This window comes from Perissodus microlepis, chromosome 2, assembly GCF_051167445.1.
Source record: "Perissodus microlepis isolate ML-2025 ecotype Zambia chromosome 2, ASM5116744v1, whole genome shotgun sequence".
Classification (NCBI taxonomy): Eukaryota; Metazoa; Chordata; class Actinopteri; order Cichliformes; family Cichlidae; genus Perissodus; species Perissodus microlepis.
In genome coordinates, this window is record NC_140462.1 from 34,693,664 (window position 1) to 34,719,912 (window position 26,249).

Sequence of the window (26,249 nt, forward strand, 5' to 3'; positions counted from 1 at the left end):
AAAGCCATACTGTGTTGAAAAGAACTTTATTTATTAGGTAACTTAAAATCTATTTAAGTCCTGGAAGGATTTAGCAAAACACTATCACCCAATATGTAACATGTATAATATTGAGCACACTATAATACTGTAAGAAAAGTTCATTACTATAACATTTGTTCTCATGAGCGTAAAATCATATTTTCCTTTTTTGTATCTCTGTATAACAGCAGCCCGTGGTGGTGCAGAGGTAACCCTCTCTCATAGTATGTCACAGGTATTATGAGACTGGGTTACCTACATGGTGTTCATTACATCTGAATCTTAAACCCATTTAATTGTTAAACTAACACTCCAGCTGGAGCACAGGTAGCTCCTGGAGCATTAGCATTTCTGTGATTGTCCAAATGCCTGCACTGTAGTCACATCTAGCTGCTCCTAGCCAACACAAAGGCTGGTGTTAGCTTAGTTTAAGCCAGATTTTTTTAATGTTTCACAGCTAAAGTGAAAGCTCCCGGGCATTTTGTCTCTATGCTGCCCTCCTCTCATCAGCAGTAAAAGCCCTCCATTTACAGGACACAGAGCTGAAAGGGGATGCAGGGTGCCACAGGGTAGCAGTTACACAGACAGATTACCTGCAAATCCCACCCAGGGGACTCAGAGCAGCCACATCTGCAGTCTACACACACACACACACAAACACGCACACATGCACACACACAGTCACCTCTTGAAATAAGATTATAACACCAGGACACACAGAGCCAAGCCCCTTCATTCCTGATGCAGGCAGAGGGAAGTGCTCGGTGCTGATGCAGTCTGAATGGGAAATGTGAAATGTGAATGGAGTGCCGGGGGAGCAGAGATATACATAAAGTCAGAGAAGTAATGAAATCATGGAGTCAAATGGCAAAGGTCCAGATGTTAAGGCTGAACCCAATCAGCTACAACGTTAAAACCCACCTAATATTGAATATGCCCAGAACTTTATTTTGTCACTGGACATCCACGATCCTCTAGTTGTGTTTGTTATGGATGGATCAAATGGTCCATCCATACTTCCATGAATGGCCTGCAAGGTTCCCAATAACATTTTGGTTTGGTGGTTTGTGTCAAAGTAACAGCCAATAAATGCAGAGACCCCAGGTTTCCTACAAAGCCCTGCACTGTAGGGAGATAATCAATTTTATCCTCCCCATTAGTCCGTGGTTTGAATTTGTAGCTGAATGATTTAAATTCAGCTGTAATAAGTTCGTTTCTGAGCTTCAGCTGGAGTTGAGAGTCTGCCATTGGTGTAACAAGCTGAGGGGTCCATGTCAGGTGGTGAGAAGAATGAGAACTGTGCATTCATTTTATTATGGTGCAACAGGCCCAGAGTTATTAGCAGTGAACATGCTGTCAGCATCCACATCAAAAAGTTGGGGAGATGATTTTTCTGCTTCATGAGCTGAAAGCATATATTTGAAAAAAATCATTCAGTCTGCTGTGTTACATTAATATTTTTCTAAGAGGTAACAATACTGATGACCAGACAACTGCGTTATGTAAAAGGTCAAACAATGAAAAAAACCTACTGATCAAAAACTCTTATCTTAAATAACTATAACACATCTATAATAACATCACTCATTACAGACTATTGTCCCATGGTACCTAAATAAGCTTAGAGAGCAAGAAATAAGCATAATACTGTAAATCCCCTTTAAACTCTAAGCAGTCACAGAAGCAAATATGTTACTCTCTTTCTCCACCTTCTGATTGGCTGTCCTTGTAAACAACACGTCTGGTTGGGCAGGTGGGTGGGGCTTACATGTTCAATGTGTTCTATGTCTGCAAATGTTCCTATTTACTGAAATGTTGATAATATGAGCATTCAAGGCAAATCGTTAAATGCTTTGAAACATATTAAACACACAATAGTATCATTTATGTATAATGTATAGGTTGTACAAAGCAAAAGGCAACATTTCTTCTCCTTTTACATGAATAATCACAATGTTCCCAAAGATCAGTGACAAATAAGTAAAAATAAAATAACTTTGAATTTCAGTTTAAAAACATCTGCATTTATCCGATTGTGCTGGTGCTGTAATGCTTGTGTGCTGTCATTGGTCAGCTGGAACAACCTCCAGGATGATCTGCAAGGTTCGGTTGAAGGAATCTGATGACACAAACAAAATCGTGTAAAGCTCCATCAAGATAACAGCCTAACAAGATTGCAGTTAAAACACAAATGAAAGGTGATTGTTTCACAAAAATCACTGATAACAGTGCAACAATTGGAAATCAGCACATTATACAAAGCAGATACAATTAGCTCTCTAAAGCAATGAAGATGTGTTCTCTGGAGTGATAAATTACAGTTCTCCATCTGGCAACTGGATGGACAACTGTTTGGGGGGGGGGGGAGCTGAAGTTGAGTTGTTTGTCAGGAGTTGGCTTCAGCCCCTTGAAATACCTTTTAACTCCCAGGGGCTTCTGTAAACCACCACCACCCAAACTAAAGCTAACTCATGTGAGACTTGTGAGGTGTAAGTATCACAGCAGATACATGCTATGTCAAAAAACTGAGGATGGAACAGAGAAAAATATGAAATAATTTTTTCGTAGTCTATTTTTTTATGTCTAGTATATAACCCATTTGAAAATATGCTGCAGTAGGCCAAAACTTGATTAATGATGTTAAATATGATTTGCAACATAAGAAAAAAGACAGAAAATGTCAAAAAGTCCTCCTATTACAGAGTTTAGATGTTTAGTTTCATCCATTGACAGATCTCTCCTGAGATGTTCAGTCGGGGTTCAGGTCTGGCCGGGCCACTCAAAGACACTCACAGGGTGGTCCCAAAGCCACTGCTTTGTTTTCTTAGGCGTGTTCTTAGGGTCATTGTCCTGTTGGAAGGTGAATTTGTACTCAAAAGAGTCCTGAAGAGCAGAGAGCACTGCTGTCTCTGAACCGCTTTGCAGCATCTGACGAGCGGTCTGTCTGACGGGATTAGCTTAACAGACGCGTCAGGGGTTTCCAAATACATAGGCTGAATACTCCTGAGGACCCGGCCTTTGCGGTCTACGTGGGCCGAGTCCTCCAAAGGCCGGGTAGGCCGGAATTGCGAGGCTGTGAAATTGGACGGTCTAGCCTTCAGTTTTGCGTCACCAGCTGTCTCGGTGGAGTTTAATAAACTCGGCCGTCTGCTCCTTTCTATCTAAAATATAACAGGACACTGGAGTAAATTCTCGACCGTCTCACACTTCTGTTTAATCAGTTTTCTGTTTGACGTTTATTCAGCTATGTGAAAACTAAATCTTTAATCTCAGCCAAACCAATTTACTCACGAAAAATTAAAACACTGAAAAAAGCCAAACAATAACATTTTTAAGCTATCTAAGTGACTTATACATAATGTTTAACCTGAGTTGTGAAAGACCACGGGGGGTTTGAAAACGGTGTGCAGGGACTACGCTGTTATTGCCCCGGCTAGCTATCAAGCTGGTGGGTAACAGACGTCTCCGAAAACGTCGGAGCACTTTTGCAAATATGCGATATCTTGATAGACCGAGCAGATATTTGAAGTTTACACAGCTACATTCTCGCCTGAAAATATGTTAAAACTTTATTTTGTGACCCAGAAAGAGTAATAAGAGTAATACTAAAACTAAGAAGCTGCCGCCATTGTTGGAAACTGGAATTGGCTGGGCCGCGCTATGAATTCTGGGATATGGTGGGCCACGAAGGATACACCGACCCATCCTTCAAATTCGGGGAAAAGGAGGACGCATTTGTCGGCTGCATTCGTAGGAGTCTACGAATTTGGACAGCCTTCGTCACAACGCTGTGATGTAATCGGCCTACAAATGCGGCCTCAGGAGGATGCAGCCTTTGAATTTGGACAGCCCCCTCTTCTGAATATCTCAGGTGGGGGCGGGGCTTCACTTGGTGCATGCTGGGAATGATTGTGTAATTAAGATCCAGTCCACATGTTGATTTCAGGAGCACTGAGACTTGTGTGTTTGAAATCTCCGGCGATAACAAACAGTCCATCGGGATTTGAATTCGCCCTGTACAGCTTGCAGAGCACCTCTTTAGTATTAGCACTGGCTGGAATGTGCACTGCTGTAATGAGCACAGTAGTGAGGTATGTAAAAAGGTGTGCATCTGACAGTCACAAACTCTACCAGCGAGCAGTAATTAGAAACTAGCACAGAGTTCTTGCATGTTGATGTAGACACACAAGCCAACACTGTCACTGAGCAATGTTTCTGTGAAAACAAAGATGCAGCAGTCCCTAAATTGTGTAGTCCACTGAAGTCGGATGCAGTCAAGTTTATTGTCCAGTGAGGAAATGTTTGAGAGCAAGATTGATGGGAGGGCCAGCCAGCTTGCATTTGCTTTTAGCACGTTTGCTGCGCTTCCGCTTCCGTGCGTGAAATTGCTCGTTCTGGTGTCCATGTGGGTCAGAAGTCACAGTGAAAGGCAATAAGAAAGAAACAAAAGCCGGCACCATTTAATCTGGAGTGGCAGCTGCGTGCTACTGCCGCGCCGCCAGTTCATTGGCAAGAGCTTTCTTTAGCAGGTTATCATCAAGGATGTGTTTGCACATTGTATTAATCGTTCCCTCAACCCTTACAAGTCTCCCAGTTCCTGTTGCTGAAAAACGTTCCCACAACATGATGCTGCCACCACCATGTTTAACTTCAGGGATAGTACTGCCCAGGTCATGAACAGTTCCTGGTTTCCTTCAGACATGCGGCTTGGCATTCAGGCCAAGTATTCCAACTTTCTTCTAGAGAACTTTTCTTCTCATGGTATGAGAGTCCAGACAAATGATGGAGGGTTCACCCTCCCCACCGCTCCCCACCTGGGACAGCTACCCCCTACTGGGATGTAGTACTTGTTGGTTCTCGTGTGGTTGTTGACCCACTCCCTTGGTGGTCTTAGATCTCTTCTTCGGACTCTGCTGGGTACCAGTCAGTTCTTGAGCACCTGGAGCCGTAGAACCCTGATCTTGGCTTGCACCGGGGTAGCCTGTCTCTAGAGGGGTCAGCTACCTGTCTCCTCTGGTTCTCTCCTCGACTCTCACCCCTTGGCCATGGGCACCACATTTAGGGCCTTCCTGCTCTTGCTGGGATGGGTGCACAGGCATAGTCTTGGGTCTTTAATAATCCTGGGGGCTGTGGATGGGACGGTTCTCCCAGATCCATCTCGCCTCTGGTTCCTGGGGGGTGTTATTGTGGCTCCCCCCCTCATTTTTAACTACATTTCATGACAAAGACACACACGTACATACTCACACTTGACACTCTTTCTCTTTTTCTGTCTCACACTCACACACACACCACAAGAAGCTTGTTGATTAATGTACCTGTGCATTTTCCAATTATTGTGTTCCAGGTTTTATATGTTTTGCATGGTCATGAAGACCCTGGAATGACTCATCCTGGACTAGCTTCAACCCATAGTCAGACCACATCTGGATCCCCTTCAGTTTGCTTACCAGCCCCGCCTCGGAACTGAGGATGCCATCATCTACCTGCTCGATCGTGTCTACACCCATCTGGACCAGCCAACGAGCACTGTGAGGGTCTTGTTTTTTGACTTTTCCAGTGCTTTCAACACCATCAGACTGACCCTCCTGGGTGATAAGCAAACAGTGATGCAGGTGGATGCTTCTCTGTTGTCCTGGATTGTTTATTATCAAACAGTAAGACCACAATATGTGCATCTTCCACATTGTGTGTCTGACAAGGTAATCAGCAACACAGGGGCACCACAAGGGACTGTCCTCTCCCCCTTCCTCTTCACCCTCTACACCACAGACTTCAGCCACTGCACAGAGACCTCCATCTTCAGAAGTTTTCTGATGACTTTGCAGCAGGGGTGATGAGACAGAGTACCGGGCTGTGGGCGACTCCTTTGCCACGTTGAGCTGCAGAATCATCTGCAGCTCAACGTGGCAAAGACCAAGGAACTGATCGTGGACTTCAGGAAGACCAGGAAACACTTGACCCCTGTTTCAACCAGGGGGTCAACATGGACATTGTGGAGGACTATAAATACCTTGGAGTATGCATAGACAATAAACTGGACTGGATTAAAAACACCACTGCACTCTACAGGAAAGGCCAGAGTCATCTCTATTTTCTGAGGCGGATGAGGTCCTTCAACATCTGCCAATGATCATGATTTTTTATGAGTCTGCTGTTACCAGTGCTGTCCTCTATGCTGTTGCATGCTGGGGCAGCAGGTTGAGGGTCACAGATGCCAACAGACTCAATAAACTGATCTGCAAGGCCAGTAATGTTGTGGGGATGGAGCTGGACTCTGTTAAGGTGGTGTCAGAGAGGCGTATGTTGTCCAAGTTAAAGACAATGTTGGACAATACCTCCCACCCACTCCATGACGTGCTGGCTAGCCACAGGAGCACGCTCAGTGAGAGACTGAGATTACCAAAAAGCACAGCTGAACGACACAAATCATTCCTGCCTTTGGCTCCCTGTACAATTCCTCCATCTAACACACTTGTAAACACTGCAATAGTAACATCCTTTTGCACATGCTCTTTGCAACTCAGTAATGTTGCTGTCAATATTATTGATATTTATTTATAATCACCTCTGTCAATCCTTGATATTTATTATTATATAATTATTGAGTGATTTGTATATATTGTGCTTTTTCTTAAATCTGTAACATATTGTATTGTTAAATAGTCTAGTCTGTTTCTGTTACTGTACTGGAGACACTGTAACCCACATCATTTCCTTAGGGATTAATAAAGTATTCTGATTCTGATATGTATGTTTGTTTTTCTTACAGATACGGAACTTGGTAACACACATTGTGCATATTTATTTGTAGTTTATCCTTTACTGTGTCTTCCTTGACCTTGAGTTTTGCGCTTCCTTACAGTTTTTATTTCCTGAGTCTGTAGTGCTGGAGGTCTCTTCCCGTTGAAGAAAAGCTTTCAGCTCAAGACAGAAGCATCACACCAGGAGAGTAACACTGAATCCAGTTCAATAACAGTTCTTGTAAATAACCGGTCGTCCTTTTTAATAACCAACTTTTTCAGTAGATCAATGGACTTGATAAAACTCAACCAACCAACAAAGACCAACCCCAGCAGAGGACATTAGTGATGTGTCGGTCGCGAACGAAATGGCTCTTAGAGCCGGATCTTTGACGGGAACAACACGAGCCGGCTCCTTATCGCTTCACTCCGCACGTGAGCCTTGTGCTTTGCGCTGGGATGAGGGAGGAGGGGCGGTAGTTACAGTCAGTAGCACAGGAACAGATCGGGAGGGAGAGAGAGAGAAAGAGATCCAGGGACAACAACGTCACATTAGAAAGGTATAGTAATCATCCACAACTATTTTCAGTTGCAGATGATAAAGGATTCAGAAAGTTTATTCATGCAGGCCCATATGACAGAGAATGTTCATGTTTCTTTTTGTTTTCATATTTTAATTTATATTTAATTGTGTTGTGGTTTGCAGTGTTTTATGTTGTTTCACTTTAAATTTGTTTAAAAGGAAAAAGCTGAAAATTTAAATAGTTAAAAGTTGAAATGTGAATAGTTGGTTTTTGTATTATATGATTTATTTATTACATTTTATGTGGAGTGAATAAATAAAAGTATATTTACGGTGGCCACGAGAGACAAAGCACATACAAACTCCAAAACACGTAAAAACTCAGAAGCACGCACAAAACACAACAGCAGTGCTCCAGGATGCTAGGGCGCAGTGTTGAGCTTTTGTTACCTGGTGGCTACACAAGCCAGGAAGTACCAACGACTGGATTTGATGTGTGGTAGTAACAGGTAAATGAACATTTTTTTTAAATTATTTGAATATATATGAGTGCTTGCGTATAAATACACAAACAATACACATATGCTTTCAATTGTGTAATTTAAGTGATCTGGGTAGCTCTGTTTTGGAAGTTCAGTTAACGCTAGAAATGTGCTTTGGAGTTTGCAAGTGCTTTGTCTCTAGGGGCCACCGTATGTATTTATATATAAGCATATATAAATCAAATTTTTTTACATTAGTAATTCCTTTTGTGCATAATTTTATATTGTTGTTAATAATAAATGAATTAAAGCAACAAAACAACCTGAAGAGCCGGTTCGGAGCCGAAAGAGCCGGCTCTCTAAAAAGAGCCGGAAATCCCATCACTAGATGACACGGCACCCCAAAAAGTAATGAAAGACTGTCCAAACTTTCACACTCGAGTTTGATTTTGTGCTTCTCCAATATCTCGCCAGACTCAGGAACCTTGATTTTAAAAATGAAATGCAAAAATTACATTCACTTCAATCTGAACCATGAAATATGTATTTGACACCTTGATGAATTACTTCAGTATTAAATGAGGAAAAAGAAAAACTTCTTTTGGGTGGTCGATATTTTTCACAGGGGGGTGGCACTGTGGATGAATGCACATGTTTTATCTGACAGATTTTTACAGTGGATGATAACACTCCTAGGAATTTGTGCTTCCTCCCCACCAAACTGGGGATCTTTTCCATCTCAGGTGAATTAACTACTACACTACAGATCACTTCCATTATTAAATAAATAATTGACAAATAGTGCTTTATTAATTTCATGTTTGCAGCTAAATCAAGTGACCCATGAGTAACTGTTAATGATGTGTTACCTAAAGTCCTCTGAAGCCACTTCGGTCTGTGGTTGAAGTAAATAAAGATGTAGTATGCAGGGATGCCAGTGAGGGAAATGGCAAATCCAATTCCTGTGTTAACAGGGTCCGAGTACAGAGACAGGAAGACCATGAAGAAACATGTGATGCAGAACACCACTGGAAAAAACAGTGGAACCTGCGGACAAATCAACAGTGAAATTATATACTGTACACACAAAGATGGTGACAAGTCAGGATTTTGCAGAACTGATTGAATGATTTGTGTTTAAAATTTCAGAGGAAAATGTAAGAGCTACAGTGCTGTGAAAAAAGTATTTGTCCCCTTCACAGTTCCTTAGTATTTATGTCACAATTTCATGTTTTAAATCATGACACAAACTTTAATATTAGACTAAGATATTCTGAGTAAATACAAAATGCAGCTCTTAAACAATGATTTTATTTATTCAGGGCAAAACCTATTTGACCCTTTGTGAAAAAGTCATTGCACTCTTTGGTAAATCATGAATTAACTGTAATTAACCACAATTAAATCTAAGTGAATTTTCATTGCTAGACCCAGTCCTGATTATTGTCAAACCCGCTGAATCAAGAAATCACGTAATTAGAACCTGTCTGACAAAGTAAAGTAGGCTAATAGATGTGAAGGCCAGCACATCAGAGCTAAGGAACAAACTCAGTGACACTTATCAGTCTGGGAAATGGTTTTCCACTAGTACCAACTCAGCTCGGCTCAGCTTGATTCAACATTTAGGGGTTTCCATTGGGTACTTTCTTAGTACCTGCTTGTTCCAGTCAATCCGAAACTGTGACTTCAGCAGACTTCATGACAGCTGTTGGCCAATCTATGGCATCACTCAATGAGTCATGAGAGCAACTCCTTCACAAAAAATTTTAAAACTAGGAAGTGGTCCCCGAGTCTGACAAAAAGCCACAGATCGAGCAGCAGATATGCAATCGCCTTGACATCCTCTATTGTTGTGGTGGTTTATGTTTCATATAAATGAAAACACAGTTGCTATAGTGAATCCATGTACATTAGGTGGTTCTCAGTTGTGATGGAAAATGAATGAAACGCAGTAGAGTCAAGTCAAGTAGGTACTAGTGGAAAAAAGGCTAAAGTTATTTCTTAGGCTTTGAGAAAACAGTGAACCCCAGAGAGAGCCATTATGGACAAATGAAGAAAACCTGGATCAGTGGTGAACCTTCCAGGAGTAGCTGGTCTACCAAAATTTTCAAGAGTGCATTGAAGACTCATCCAGCATCACCCCAACATCTAAAGCAGCGGTCCCCAACCCCCGGGCCTCGGACCGGTACCGGTCCGTGAGTCGTTTGGTACCGGGCCGCGGAGTTGAGGCTCAGGTGTGAAATGTATAGTTTTCAGGGTTTTTATCGAGTTTCAGCGTTATTTTGTTATCGTTTTTATTGTTTACTCGGTTTTCCTGGGTCTTTTCACGTGTGTTATGAATAAATTTTCTTTTTTTCGGTACTGGTACTAGTTTTATTTTGTTGTATTTATCCGCGACACCTTAAAGGCCGGTCCATGAAAATATTGTCAGGCATAAACCGGTCCGTGGCGCAAAAAAGGTTGGAGACCGCTGATCTAAAGGACTGTAGGCCTCAATTCACGAATCAAACATAAGAAAGAGACCAGGGAAAATGCTATCCATTGGAGAGTTCCAAGCTGCTGACCAAACAAAACACAAAAGCTCATCTCAAACCTGACGGGAGTCTTTTCCCAAGATTTTGGGGAAAAGATTCTGTTGCCTGACAAGACGAAAGCTGAACCTTTTTGGAAGGTTTGAGTCCTGGTTACATCTGGTGTAACACCATTGCATACAAAGAGCATCATACTAACAGTCAAACATGATAGTGGTAGTGTGGTGGTCTGGGGCAGCTTTAAGAGCTGAACAACTTGCCATGATTGATCAAACGGTGAATTCTGCTCTCTACCAGAAAATCCTGAAGGAGAATGTTCAGCAGTCACACTTGAATGATGCAGTGGGTCAATGATCCAAAACACACCAGCAAGTCCACCCCCGAATGGCTCAAAAATAAATTAATAAATGAAGGCTTTGGAGCAGCCTTGTCAAAGTCAGGACTGAGAAAACTGCGAAGCTTTAGCATGACAACACAAACACTTGGTGGTAGTTCTTGCTGTGAAGGGTGTCACAACCAGTGATTAGGTTTAGGGGACAATTACTTTTTAAATATAAAATGCAATTTGTTTGATGATCTGAAACATAAGGGTGACAAATGTAGAAAACACTAAGAAATCAGAAACGGGGCAAATACTTTTACACGGCACTGTATCTGGATGCATGAAAGGTTAATTGCATATATAACTGTTAATACTGCAATGTCTAAGTTCAGATATAGCTGCATAGTGGTGTGGAAATACTGACTTTAAAAGGGCGGGGGAGGTCCGGCTTTGTGTATCGGAGGTAGATCAAACCCAACACCACCACACCGATGAACAGCCATCGCAGGAAGCTCATGAAGTTCAACAGACTGTAGATGTCTCCAACTAACAGCTGGAGCATGGTCATAGGGTACTGTACATTCATATACACATCCAAATACACACACACATACAAGACAGTTGTATTTCCATCAGTCAAGACTGTGTATTTACAGTGTGGATTTACAGTAGGTTTTATGGACTGATGAATCAAAACTTGAAATCTTTGGTTCCTTCTTCACAGGCTGTTTTACTGGATCCAGGGTCAGTGATAGGAGCCTTGAAACAAAGTGGCTGTCGCAGCATTCTGGATTGCCATGCAATACCCTCTGGTATGGACTAGAGATGGACCGATCTGATATTACGTATCAGTATCGGTCTGATACTGACCTAAATTACTGGATCGGATATCGTAGAGAAATAAAAAATGTAATCCGATCCATTAAATATTACAAAAGCACCTCACAAAACTTGCGACATAGTGTAACCCAGCTCATAACCTTAACACGTCGAAGCAGTATGCGTCACGTGATAGAGCAGCTGTGGCGTGCGAGACCTGTCGGCGGTCTGGTTGAGCATTTGGAGCCTAGAAAGCTATCCCAGAGAAGTAAAGCAAGTCTGTAAATTCATCTCTGAATGTTGGTGAAGCATTCCTACATTAAGCTTAACAACTGATATATGGAGCTCGGACGTCTGTGCACTGTCATTGCTAAGTCTGACCGTACAATGGATAGACTCAAGTTTTACTTTGAAAAAACTGTGTTGCTGGTCAAGTTTCATGGTTCAAAAACAAAACAAAACAATGAAAAACACTTTTTTTCCATACTTCTGTTAAATTTTACACAAAATTCAGTCTGAGGTTAAATGTGATAGAAACAGCTTACACTGACATCTATCTCGATAAAAGATGAGTGTCACAAAGCCGTGTTTGCATTTATTTGCGCTGCTTTCCACTCTGGATGTCTATTTATGTTCAGCTTTATTTATAAAAGGGTCCATTATACAACCTGTTTTTTTGTTGTTGAATATTAACATTATTTTGCGCTGATATTGCATTTTTTTCAGAACCAAAAACTTTTTGAAATCTGCAGTTCTGCTAAAAATTTAAATAAAAAGATCAGCATTGCTGAACTGTGAAATATTTTGGGTGGAGCGTATTTTTTAAATACAAGTATAATAGAATAGCTTTAGCATTTTGTTTAAATTAAAATTTAATTAAAATTTGAGCATGAACTTTTACAAAGTGCAGGAAGATATTAAAACACAGTTATTGATTATAAAATAGACTATATCGGATTCATATCGGTATATCTAAATTTATGATATCGGTATTGGACATAAAAAAAGTGGTATCATGCCACCTCTGGTATGGACCTAGTTGGTCAGGGATTCATCCTACAGCAGGATAAAGACCCCAAACAGTCCAAGCTGTGGCAGAACCACCTCAGGAACAAAGAACAAGATGGTGAGCTTGGAAACATGGAGGTCCAGCACAGTCTCCAGACTTAAACCCCATCGAGCTGGTTTGAACTGGACAGAAGAGTGAAAGCAAAGCAACCTACAAGGTCCACATTCATGGGAACTTCTGCTACAGATATAGGAAGAAGCCACACACCTGCAAGCAGTTACTCACCTGCGGTTCATTATCCTGCTACTCATGGCCACTGTTTAAGGCAGTGGCTCAGTGCTTCTGGTCACTGGAACGCTGTACAACTCACATTAGTGTAGTCCCAGCTTTAACCTTCTCTCGTGTTTGTTTGTGATTTCCTGATTTTGATCTCATCATCTGTTTATTGTATATATATATATATATTCCCTGGACCCGTCCTTGTTTCCCTGCCCTGGATTCCTGAGCGGGAGTGTTTGGCAGAGTGACGTGGCGTGTCAGAAGAGGAGCGTGTAGTGTTTGCTAGAGCGGAGCTTGTGGTGTGGCCAAAGTGGAGCGAGGTGTGTGGGTCAACGGTTGAGTGGGGTGTCCCTCTCCCCTCCTTCCCGTGGAGCCCTGGAACCCCTGATTCCCCCGCATTTTAGTGTTTAGTGCGCATGCGCCAACCAGCGTGCAGCCTGTTGCAGTCGCTCCTGCTTTTTCTCTTAGTTTAGCTCTGTTTTTTACGTATTCTTTTTTTTCTGACTTGTATTTTCATCCGTTTATTATCTTTCACTCAATCATGTGGATTGAGAGAGTTTTTGTTCTTCTGGTGGCCGTGGAACTGTTACTTTTATCAAGGAACGGGACCGCGGCACATCTCCTACATGCACGGACTGTTTACTCCAGAGATCAGCTGATCGCCCTGATGCCGGCCGGCTCGCTGGCCAGACCCGCAGAAGTACCAGCTGAAGCGAGGAGGAGGTATTAACCGTGTCTGCCGTCTATCGTAATGGGAAATGTGCGATCGTTATCGAATAAAATCGATACCGAGATAATAATAATACCGAGAGTGTAGCCTGATGTGTTTCACTGAATCATGGATGCACCAAGACATTCCCGACGGGAATGCTTCCGTGGAAGGCGTTGTTGGCGTTGTTGTTATGTTTATTATTTTATCGTATTTATTATTCTTATGGTATCTATTATGTTTCTATTGTTCAGCACTTTGGTCAGCCTTCTGTGTTTTTAAAGTGCTATATAAATAAACAATGATGATGATGATGATGAAAGGCTTCCACACTGTTCGGGCGGACAGGGACTGCATCGCTAGCGGTAAGCAGAAAGGAGGTGGGCTTGCTGTTTTAGTTAACAACCGGTGGTGTAACCCTGCCAACATAACAATCAAAGAAAGGATTTGTTGCCCGGACATTGAACTGTGTGCTGTTGGACTCAGGCCGTATTATTTACCCAGGGAATTCTCTCACGTCATCTTGGTGGCTGTTTATGTTCCTCCCTCTGCTAACCCCACAGCTGCATGTGACACTATCCACTCTGCCATAGCCCGGTTACAGACACAGCACCCGAGTGCCTTCATTGTGATCTCGGGTGACTTCAACCATGTATCACTGGACAATACACTACCAACATTCAGACAATATGTGGACTGTCCCACCAGGGGAGAAAAAATTCTAGACCTACTGTATGCTAATGCAAAGGATGCATACAGCTCCTCCTCCCTCCCCCCACTTGGTAGGTCAGATCATAACCTGATTCACCTCACCCCCCGCTATGTGCCAATTGTGAGGAGGGAACCTGTGACCACCAGGACTGTTAGGAGGTGGTCAGAGGAGGCCTTAGCAGAATTACAGGGCTGTTTCGAGGTGACCGACTGGGAAACACTCTGTGAGCCTCACGTCGAGGACATCAATGGGCTTACTGAGTGTATCACAGACTACATAACTTTCTGCACCGACTCCATTGTTCCAGCTCAGACTGTTCATTGTTACCCAAATAACAAGCCGTGGGTGACTAAGGACATCAAAGCCCTCCTCAACAACAAGAAGAGGGCTTTCAGAGGGGGCAATAAAGAGGAGGTGAGGAAGGTCCAGGTGTTACTAAAGGACAAGATTAGAGAGGCTAAGGACAATTACAGGAGGAAGCTGGAAACGCCAGCAGAACAGCATGAGAGAGGTGTGGAGGGGCATGAAGACCATCACTGGATTCAGGCCAACCAACAGCAGGGGAGCTGAGGGAGGTGAGAATGGAGCTAACGAGTTGAATCTGTTTTTCAATAGATTCGACACCACAGTGTCTGTTCACACCCCCACAACCTCACCTGTAGTCAGCCTGGAATCCAGAGCCATACCACTGTGCCAGCCTCTCTCTTCACATGGCGCTGTTGCCTCCTGTGAGATTCCTGACACCCCTCCCCCACCCATCACCTTCACTCAATACCAGGTTGAGATGCAAATGAGGAGACTCCACTCAGGCAAGTCTGCTGGACCAGACGGAGTGAGTCCCCTCGTCCTCAAGGCCTGTGCCCCCCAGCTGTGTGGAGTCTTTCATGAACTGTTTATGCTGAGTCTGAGTCTGCAGAGGGTACCAGTGATGTGGAAGACATCATGCCTCGTCCCTGTACCAAAGACGCCACGTGTCCTGGATTGTTGATTACCTGACAGGAAGACCACAATATGTACGTCTCCCACAGTGTGTGTCTGACAAGGTAATCAGCAACACAGGGGCACCACAGGGGACTGTCCTCTCCCCCTTCCTCTTCACCCTCTACACCACAGACTTCAGCCACTGCACAGAGACCTCCATCTTCAGAAGTTTCCTGATGACTGCGTGGTGGTTGGATGCATCAGCAGGGATGATGAGACAGAGTACCGGGCTGTGGTCGACTCCTTTGTCACGTGGTGTGAGCAGAATCATCCGCAGCTCAACGTGGCAAAGACCAAGGAACTGATCGTGGACTTCAGGAAGACCAGGAAACACTTGACCCCTGTTTCAATCCAGGGGGTCAGTGTTGACATTGTGGAGGACTATAAATACCTTGGAGTATACATCGACAATAAACTGGACTGGGCTAAAAACACCACAGCACTTTACAGAAAGGGCCAGAGTCGTCTCTATTTTTTGAGGCGACTGAGGTCCTTCAACATCTGCCAGAAAATGCTCAGGATTTTCTACGAGTCTGTTGTGGCCAGTGCGATCCTCTATGCTGTTGCATGCTGGGGGAGCAGGCTGAGGGTCGCAGATGCCAACAGACTCGATAAACGGATCCGTAAGGCCAGTAATGTTGTGGGGATGGAGCTGGACTCCCTCAAGGTGGTGTCGGAGAGGCGGATGTTGTCCAAGATAAAGACAATGTTGGATAACACCTCCCACCCACTCCATGACATGCTGGTCAGTCACAGGAGCTCGTTCAGTGAGAGACTGAGATTACCGAAAAGCACCACTGAACGACACAGGAAATCATTCCTGCCTGTGGCTCCCTGTACAACGCATCCACTTAACACACTGTTTACTGCAACAGCTACACCCTTCTTGCACATGTTCTTTTTCAGCTATTTATTAATAAGTGACTTTAATGTGTATATTGTGCTATTCTTAGTTAGTGTATTATCTGTCTTTGTTAATGTTTGTTTATAATGGAGCACTGTAACGAAAAATAATTTCCCCCAGGGATCAATAAAGTATTCTGATTCTGATTCTGATTCTGATTTGTATATTGCTCACTTGATGTTTGTAAATAAACCTTCATTAAACTTTTTCCCTGAATCCGTTCAGTCAGACAAAAACTGGAAAAATTGGGGTGTTCTAAAACTTTTGACCGGTAGTTTAGTTACTTTCCACTATGTTCCTGCTCCATGATAAACTACAAATTTACCCCAAATTACTAAAATATAGATATTTTAATATGAGAATCAAATTCTAGAAAATAAATCAGGCCCCATCTTATCATTTTATCTTTATCTTAAAGACGCTGCTGGTTGCTAATTTACTTGTGGTGGGTAACAAATAAGCAGAACTGCTTTCTTCCATTTCCACAACATCTCTAAAATTAGAAATATCCTGTCTCAGAGTGACGCTGAAAAAGTAGTTCATGCATTTATTACTTCCAGGCTGGACGACAGTAATTCATTATTATCAGGAAGTCCTAAAAACTCCCTGAAAAGCCTTCAGTTAATCCAAAATGCTGCAGCAAGAGTCCTGACAGGGACTAGAAAGAGAGAGCAGATTTCTCCTGTTTTGGCTTCCCTTCATTGGCTTCCTGTTAAATCCAGAATTCAAAATCCTGCTCCTCACATACAAGGTCTTAAATAATCAGGCCCCATCTTATCTTAATGACCTTGTAGTACCATATCACCCTATTAGAGCACTTCGCTCTCACACTGCAGGCCTACTTGTTGTTCCTAGAGTATTTAAAGTAGAATGGGAGGCAGAGCCTTCAGTTTTCAGGCCCCTCTTCTGTGGAACCAGCTTCCAGTTTGGATTCAGGAGACAGACACTATCTCTACTTTCAAGATTAAGCTTCAAACTTTCCTTTTTGCTAAAGCATATAGTTAGGGCTGGACCAGGTGACCCTGAATCCTCCCTTAGTTATGCTGCAATAGACGTAGGCTGCCGGGGATTCCCATGATTAGGGATGGGTATCGTTTAGGTTTTATCCGATACCGGTGCCAAACCGGTACTTTTGAAACGGTGCCGGTGCTTAAACGGTGCTCAAACCGATGCTTAAAGAATGGAGAACACAAAATTGGTCCAAAAACCTCTCATGTTCAGCTGTTTTTTGTAAAAAGATAACAATGTTAGCCTTTTCTGCAGCTATGGGGCATATATGATATCACTCTTGGCTGGAAGCAGTGCTTAATCAATGGAAAAAACACAAACTTTGTCCAAAAACCTCTCATGTTTAGCTGTTTTCCACTTTTTCTTTGGTCATTTTAGCCTTTTTGTCCAGGGTGAAGGGAGTATCTGCCATCAAACAAGAAGACAGCCGCATGTAGCTATGATGATGTTTGCTAGTTCACCTTACATGCATTAATGTAATAACGTGGTTAGCCTACTCAACGTAAATTACACACGAACAACATTAAGCTACTCACGCAGAGAAGAACGGCTGCTGCTGCCATCATCATCCTCATCATTTCTGCTACACTGGCAGGGCTACGGCTACACCCGCAGTAGATGTGCACGGTGTGAGGTCTCGCAGTAAGCTATCAAATACGGTGCATTTCTCGGCTTTAAAAAAAAAAACGCTATGCGTCGCCAGGTGTTTCATCAGATTTGAGGTGTTACCTCCTTTGACAGTATCACAGTATCAGCTTAAAGCACTTGTTGCAGGCTGCTGAGTTTGCATCTTTTGCTGTGAAGTACAGCCAGACTTTTGACCGCTTTGCCTTGGACATTTTTAATCTGTAGCTCTGCTCTAAAAGAACGTACGTACCTGGACCCGCCTACTATCCTCGGAAACGTAAAATGATTGGCTAGAATCTAAAGTGTATCACAGCTCAGGAAAAAAAAGCACTGAAATAAAGCACCGAAATGTGCGCTGCTTTTCGGTCTGGTTACTACCGTTTATGTCAGAACCCGTGCCATCATGGCACCGGATACCGGTACCCATCCCTACCCATGATGCATTGAGTTTTTCCTTTCCAGTCACCTTTCTCACTCACTATGTGTTAACAGACCTCTCTGCATTGAATCATACCTGTTATTAATCCCTGTCTCTCTTCCACAGCATGTCTTTATCCTGTCTTCCTTCTCTCACCCCAACTAGTTGTTGCAGATGGCCCCGCCCCTCCGTGACCATGATTCTGTTGGAGGTTTCTTCCTGGTAAAAGGGAGTTTTCCCTTCCCACTGTTGTTCATAAGGGGTTGTTTGAGTATCAGGATTTTCTCTGTATTTGTGTAGCGTCTTACCTTATAATATAAAACACCTTGAGGCAACTGTTGTTAGGATTTGTTCTATATCAGTGAAACTGAATTGAATTGAATCTCTAACCTTCCTACAATTTTTGTCCAAAAAAGTGCAGAAAGCTCAGACAGAATTGTTTTCAGGACTCATGACATCTATCAGCTCGTGTTGTCGTCCGTTTCAAAGATTAGTTTTTGTGACCTTTAGTATATTGTCTGAAATGAAATGCTTATGTTAGTAAACTGACCATTATGAGGACAGCTGCAAGTGGAGTGTGTCTGCGGACATGGATCATAGACAAAACCTCAGGGAGCTGGCCTTCACGTGAAGCTACGTAGAACATTCTGGTGAACACACACATGACAGACAAAATGAGGAGAGAGACCATGACATTCACTTGATAATCAACACAGTCACATTGTATGATTACAATCAGCTCTTTTTCAACATGAAACATATTCCCATGGGCAGTTTTCTCATTCCCATTAACGATGCCTCAAGTGTGTAGGTTCAAAGATTTGAAAAAACAACCTGCTTGACTAACTGTGCCTGCATATTTTACAATAAATGCTAGTTTACAAAAAAAGAAAAAGATAGAGGTATCCTTTGTTTCCCTCTCTGAGTAGTTCAGATTTTACTTGCTGGTTAATGTGACACTGATTAGGTTTAGGAAAAGTTTAAATTCATTAAATCATTGTCACTTTTGTTGCACCGTAGCACAGATGCTTAAGGACACCGTGTGTGCACCACCAGCAACTTTGACAAAACTGATGTATTTGACACCCTACACATGACACACACACACACACACACAGTATAAGTATACTTAAGTATACTTAATACCACAAATTATTGCAAAGTTAGAAACACCTGGTGACTTTTGTTTAACTGCTACAGGATTCTGTATGAGCACATAGGCATACATACTCCAGGTGTTTTAGCAGTGACAGGGACCTTACCTCGACAGGGCAAAGACGCAGCCGTTCATGGAGCCGTAGCAGGACAAGGCTACAAATACTGGGACGGCGATAGAGAAGTTCCCCAGAAGCCTCTCTGCAAATGTCTGTGGATTTCACAAAGAGGACATAAAGGGAGACAGATGAGCGTTTGTTGGTCATTTGTTTGTATTAAATGTCACATGGAAAGCAGTGTTCAGGTGACAGGTGCATTTGAGGCTGGCTCGAATAAATCAACTTGCAGGAAGTGTTGACTAAAGTTTTCTAATATTTTCAGTACAATGTTGGTGACGAAGCAGCACTGTGGTAGAAGGAAACAGGCCAACGAAACGATGTGAAAACACCAGAGCTGAATGACGGCCTTTCTTTAAAACACTTCATGGAAGATGGATCAGTTGCATCCGAAGCATAGTCAGGCAGACTGTAACTGAAAACACCATTGGATGTAAGGTTACACTTGCAGCCAATCAACTAAACACTGACCAAGCAGGAGCAGCACTCCACCCTTCAGAGATAAGCTGCACCCTTCATACAGGATTCATACAGTAGCATGACCAGAGCTTTGAAGAACTAACAGACACTATTAGTTGTTTGGTGTGCAAGAGCTTTGTTTAAAAAGCAGAGGGATTATCTTTAGTCAGAGGAACTAAATGAAAGAGGAACATTTATTTTTAAAGGTTCTGTTTAAATACATGTAGGACACGTTTTTGAAGGACACAAGGTCCACATTAGTACAGTTTCATTTCTAAACATTTGCTGCACTTATACCTTTGTCCAAAGTTTTAGGAGCCCTGGGTGTACGTTTGAAAATGTCCAAGTTTTTTTGTTCTCTACACCACAATCTTTTGTGGTAGTGTATTGAGGTAAATGCTAAATAAAAAGGATCTTTATATATGACTTCAGCCTATTCCATTCATCACTCTTCCATTATGTGAACACACCTCTAATTCAAAAAGCCTAAAATGAATAATCGTGCCTCGAGCCAAGCTTCTTCGAGATAATTTCTAGACACCAGTTAAACTCTGTAATCAAGTTTGAGATGTAAACTTCTGCCCGCTGTCTATGAGAGAGGAAGAACATAGTTTAATGCTTTTATCCTATCACAGCCTTCTAAGAACAGATAAATGCTCTTAACACCTGTCTTAAGGTGCTTTTATCACTCTCTGTGCACAGGGCAATAAAACTAACTGCATTACAAAAGACCAGCGATCTCTGATCGCTATCCTCAGTCTAATAAGCAACAGTGGTTATTATTGGGGAATGTCTGTGATGTGATTAACATTAACAGGGCTGGGATGGAACAATCACATTAACAGCTGCTGGGAAGCCAAGCTGTCAGAGACACTTTGCTGATAATGACATGCTAAGTGCAGGAAGGCAACCACACTGCTCAAGCCAGAAGTAAACACCACGGAGGTGAGACCTCAACTAAATGCTTTCAAGTAGCATGCACAACGTTTTACTGCAGAGAGCCAAGGTCAGCCCTTACAGTGAAAAACACTGTGAGATATATTTCACTATCAAATAAGGAGCCACTGCCATAATTTCAGCTTAATATAAGCTACTGATATCACATATAACATAACAAAGTTTTGCTTTTCTCGTTGCTTTATTGAACTTTCCCTGTTCCTGCACACTGCCTGTCTGTGACAAGTTTTTGTTATAGCCCATATAGGTTGGCTTCACATTTCCTGATTAATTTAACAGTAACTGCAAAAAGCCTTCAAAGTAGTTTTTCTGATTTTTAGAGAGATAGGGTTACCATAAAAGATTAATTTATTAGAACAACTTAGCTTCCAAATCCACTGTCCTTATAAAATGACAACAAACACAAAGCTGCAGTCATGGGATCTTCCACTGTGTGGCCAACTGAATGCTCAGAAATAGAGCTACATAGCGTTCCCAATAGTGGTGAGGATTCAGACACAAAATAGCCCCCAAAAGTTTCTAGTTCATACAATAGTTGCCCAGCAGGGAATTACCCTGATGGCGTCTTCCTGCTTTGCAGATACCTTGCAGTCTGGAAATGGCTTATTTAATGAGTCACAAATATCCACCAGTGGAAATGTTACAGTTTTGCCGCTGTTTACGTTCAGTTCTGCCATCGTGGATTGTGGCTACTCTGACTTTACGAGTGGGAAGTTGAGTTATTCCAGATTCACATTTCAACTGGGAACTTGGAAATTCTGACTTGGGAACACACCCTATTTCTACCACCTTGATGCTGATTGCCGTTTTACAACACTTGTTTAAGCAGCTCTGAATTTTTGTGACTGTTAGTTATTTGTGTTTACACAAAGTAATGCCCCAAAATGTAGTTCTTTGATGATTCTAGTGAATCGTGAGCTTTTGATCTACGTTTTTATGTGTGAATTGTTACATTTTGTTCAGGCATAGATGTCTCTTGTCTCTCGTTTACATATTTCTCTAAGTTATTTTTTTCTGCTGAATATTTTGCTTTATGACCAAATTGTCAACAAAGTTAATAGCATTGCTTATTTATTACTGATTAGCCAGTCAGATTATTAGCCAATCGGGATGCTTTACAAAGCTCTACAGAATATATTGTTTTAGATGAGGGCATGTTTGCATTGTCTGCTCTATGTCAATCATTCTTACCCATAACATCCCTATCTGTGCACAGGCATGTTACGGTACATGCAGAGCTCAGGACAGAAACAATAATATGGGTCTATAAATGAATGACTGTGCTATAATAAATGCACTGTCACAAAATCTATTGATTCTTTCCCAAACACATATCATTAAAAAAATCTAACTATTGCTTTAAGGTAGAATCATTTTCACTACAGATGTATTTAGTTACACTATAATTATACACTAAGCTGATACAGATATTTTGTGAATAAGAGACATGGGTGAGGGGTCCCACTTTGAGTGTGTATGGCCTTGATTGAGGACTCATGGGGGGAAACGTACATTTATAAAGTTGTGTTGCTGTTTTACTGTTGTTGGTTTTTGCTTTTTTATTTTAATCCTAATACAATATTTAAAGCAGACGGATAAGTGACAGTTACTTTTAAAGGTTCAGTACTTACACTGTTTTTCTAAGTACTTACCACAGCAACAGCTGATGAGGCCAGGAGCTCCTCAGCTGACATTACAGTGTAGTATGCCACATTGGTGAGCACATAGCAAGAAGTCACAATTGCCATGGAGATACAGATGGCGAGTGGAACAGTCCTGAGGGCCGGAGGAAGCACACTGTTAGGCACTTGCAAGACTTACTCATCCTTCTTTCCCTTGAATATCTATGTCTGTTTTACTTCCATACATGCTCCATCTGTACAGCTTTCTAAGAGACGTAAACAGAATGTACCACCTACTGTCAGGCTGGTCAATTCTGTTAGCTACAACAGCTCCAAAGTTTTGCTTTTTGTGCTCATTCTTCGGTAGGCAGCACAAAACAATAAGAGTACTCTGCATTTGTTTTGTTAAAAACAGTGAACGCAGAGGAAACAGTATCTAATAATGTTCACATGTGCCAGATATGCCAACAGGATGAATTCACTTCAATTCAATTCAAATCAGCTCAATTCAGTTCAGTATATACTGAATATTGTAGGAATGAAATCACAACAAAGGTTGCCTCAAAGCACTTATGTTGTAAAGAGTCTACAATAATACAGAGTGACCAAGTGGAACAACAGTAACTCAGCCATGAAGTGGTAGAGCATGTAACGTCACACAGTGGGTTCAGTCAGTCAGCAGTTTGTTGATGGACCCTTCCTGTTCTAACATGAGTAATCATAGTAACTGGTAACACACCAAGATGCTGTGTAAGGCTCAGGTACAGTAGACACAGTCATTTCACTTCAAAGTAGTCACGTGATCCAATGCTGTTTATTAGAAACACTGATCACAGTGAAATTAGCCACTTTTGTCTAACAGATGAAGAAATATGATTCCTTAGATTTTAAATTCTATTATTTATAAATAACTTTACACAACCAGAAGAGTAAGCACATGGATTAAACTTACCTTGCAGGGTTGTCCACCTCCTCTGTCACAAAGTTCAGATAGAACCTGAGTAAGGAAAGAGTTAGTTTATTACCTCCACTTACCAGCAGTGTGTGAGTGAGTGTGTGTGTGTGTGTGTGTGGGGGGGGGGGGGGGGGGGGGGCTCTTACTATCGTGGTGGAGACAAAAAATCTGAAACTTGCTACACTGGTGGGAACCAACAGACCCTAATGGGGACCAAAATCCCAGTCCCCACAGGGTTGAAGGCATTTTTCACACTCAAAATGTGGTTTTAGTGTCAGGGTTACAATTGGGCTATGGTTAGGTATGGAGACAGTTTAACTCAGTTTGCTTTCCACTGAAACTTTAGTGCACGGTCCTGGAACATCCTCGGCCTCCCTTGATTCTCCTGCTTAGCTGTTCTGCTCCTCTTCTCCGTCGCCCCGTAGGTCGTCCTGGAATTTCACTGCAGACATTCACCATCTGACTAACGTGTCCAAATACTAATGGGCTGTGAGGCCCTTACTCATTAGAGCAACCAGAGGAGAGTGGTCCAAAAAGAACAAACTATTCAAAATATATTATATGCCAACAGGTATACATACCCCTGTCTATTTCCCTGCAGCATATACGATGGAAACGTAAAATCTGTAACTATGGTGTGAAACGTGTGGGGCAGATGATAAGCGCATGCATGTCCATAGATTTAAAATACACCTTGGTCCACATCTTTTTCTGAACTTCTACTACTTTGAAATTAATTTTTTAGATACCATGGTGTTCTTCAGAGTCGCTGGTCTCATATTTCAGTTTATTCGACTGGTGATGTGTATTTAAAATCTGCACGAACTGTTTAAAACTCTCTTCTCCACGTGCCCACGCGCCTATAATATCTTCTAAGAAGTGGAGATAAAACATGGGTTGTACTGCACACTTGGCCAACGCCCCCCTTTCCCACTCGCTCATGTAAATATTTCCCTACGATACGGTGCGTATCTCTGTCCCATGGCCGTGCCCTCCAACTGTAAGTAGCATTTATTGTCAAATTCAAAGTCATTGTTTTTTTGTTTTGTTTTTTTCTGCCTGTCCCGTTTGGATCTTTAGCCATCAGAATTGTTGTCTGAAGGCCAAGAAAGATGCCAAGTGGATCATCATGGCCTTGCCATATTGGTCCATTTGATTGACCTTTATTATAATTATGTATTTATTTGATTTGATTTTCGGTTGTTACAGACGGGACAGACATGACTGGGGGATAGGACAGGGAGAAAGAATGAAAGAAAGAGAGGAAGAGAAAGAAAACCAAAGGGGAGAAGAGATGGTGAGAAAGGGGGGAAGAAAAAAAAGAAAAACAAACAAAACACCTGGATCACCTGTATGGAGAAAAAAAAACAGAACAGAAAACAAACAAAAAAGAGCAACATAATAAACACAGCGCCATCACAATAAACTAGCTAACAGTAGATAACAGTAGATACTAAATATTAAACGCTATTGTGCAGCACGCAAGATCGACAGCACACAATGTGCTTTGAGGCAGCAGCCAAGAAAGGTGTAGTTTGTGTCTGTGAACACCCGTGTGCACACCTTTGTGGATCAGCACGATTGTATTCAAAAGGTTTCTCCATGTAATGATCTGCTAGGGAGTGTGGGGAGCCATAGCCCCGTCCCCCAGGGCATGAAGCAGGTATGGAGGAGATCCAGGCTCCAGACATCCAGAGGCCCCAGAGTATGAGGACCCGAGGAGGACCACCAAAGGGGGGGAACCGTGCCACCCTCCTGGGAAGAGCTGAGTAGAGCCCCAAACGAGAGGTCACCCAGCAGCTACGGAGCAGAGGCCAGAGGGGGTTGCAGTGGCGTGCCCGCGGGCTCTGCCAGCAGCCAGCTGTGCCAGAGAGGACCAGGCCCAGAGGCCAGAGGCCTGAGGGTACCCCACCCCCCGGAAGGGGCCCAGCCGGGCCACAGGCGCCAGGCCCCGCCAATCAGCCACCAGGAGTGAGTCGGTACATACATGAGCGCCCAGCCCCAGTCGACAAGAACCACCAACACACCAACGTCTGAGGGCATCAGCCACTGGCAGGGAGTGTGGTGAGGGGAGATAGGCCCCCATACCTCGGAGAGCCTGAGATTCAAAGTCATTGTTGGTAAGGTATAGTTCCAACAGATGGAGAATTTTTGCGTTATCCGGGCGCTTGGTGTCTGGATAACGCAGGAAGAAGTTTTCCACCCCGTCAGTCCCATCTGTGTGTTGATCCTTGTTTAAAGACTGTGTATGTCAATTGTAAATAAAAACGCTTGGTTAGGCACAACCATGGGATGGATTACCTGCAAGAAGTGGTATGTATCTTTTAAATAACTTGGATGCCTGTTGGAGAGAGATCAATGTATTGTGATTATTGCAATCCGAAACTATTGGTCTCGTCCATGTATCAGGTCGCTTGTGTATCTTAGGCAACAGATAGAATTGTCTCGACCTTGGATCGTCGGATCCTAATAAATAGTCCCGCTGTTTAGCTGAGATATACTTTTTATGGAAAAGCTGTCTGACGACTTGTCTTATTTGAAGCTGTACCACAGGTTGGATAGAGCTAGGAATATTTTTATAGTATTTTTCATCTTCCAATTGTCTATTCGCTTCCAGCCTATACTGCTGCTTGTCCATTAGAACTATTTTGGACCCTTTGTCTGCCGGCTTGATTACTATCTGTCTGTTATTTTGTAATTCTCTGATAGCGCATCAAGTCCTGGATGGTATCATACAATGTATACCACTCAGGTTCCCAGACCAAGGGAAGGATGAGGGGCTCCCTGAAAAAATAATCTTCTTTAAAGTAGTTTTGGTTAGGGTTAGGATTAGGCATTCATTTTTGATGGTTAGAGTTAGGGTAAAGGGCTCAGGAAAGCATTATGCCAGTGGGATG

General features: G+C 42.5%; 1 protein-coding gene across 1 annotated transcript in view; it reads right to left on the reverse strand.

Annotated features, from left to right (window-relative positions):
- Positions 1–224: 224 nt before the first annotated feature.
- The window catches only part of slc7a11 (solute carrier family 7 member 11), a 40,025-nt gene continuing 14,000 nt past the window's right edge, over positions 225–26,249 (reverse strand). Inside the window, exons 6-12 of the mRNA XM_084908950.1 lie at positions 23,350–23,394; positions 22,428–22,551; positions 19,351–19,454; positions 18,639–18,735; positions 11,047–11,196; positions 8,639–8,816; positions 225–2,140 (exon numbers count right to left, since the gene is read on the reverse strand). Coding sequence (XP_084765076.1) covers positions 2,085–2,140; positions 8,639–8,816; positions 11,047–11,196; positions 18,639–18,735; positions 19,351–19,454; positions 22,428–22,551; positions 23,350–23,394 — 754 coding nt within the window. The 3' untranslated portion in view covers positions 225–2,084. The remainder of the gene's footprint in view (positions 2,141–8,638; positions 8,817–11,046; positions 11,197–18,638; positions 18,736–19,350; positions 19,455–22,427; positions 22,552–23,349; positions 23,395–26,249) is intronic.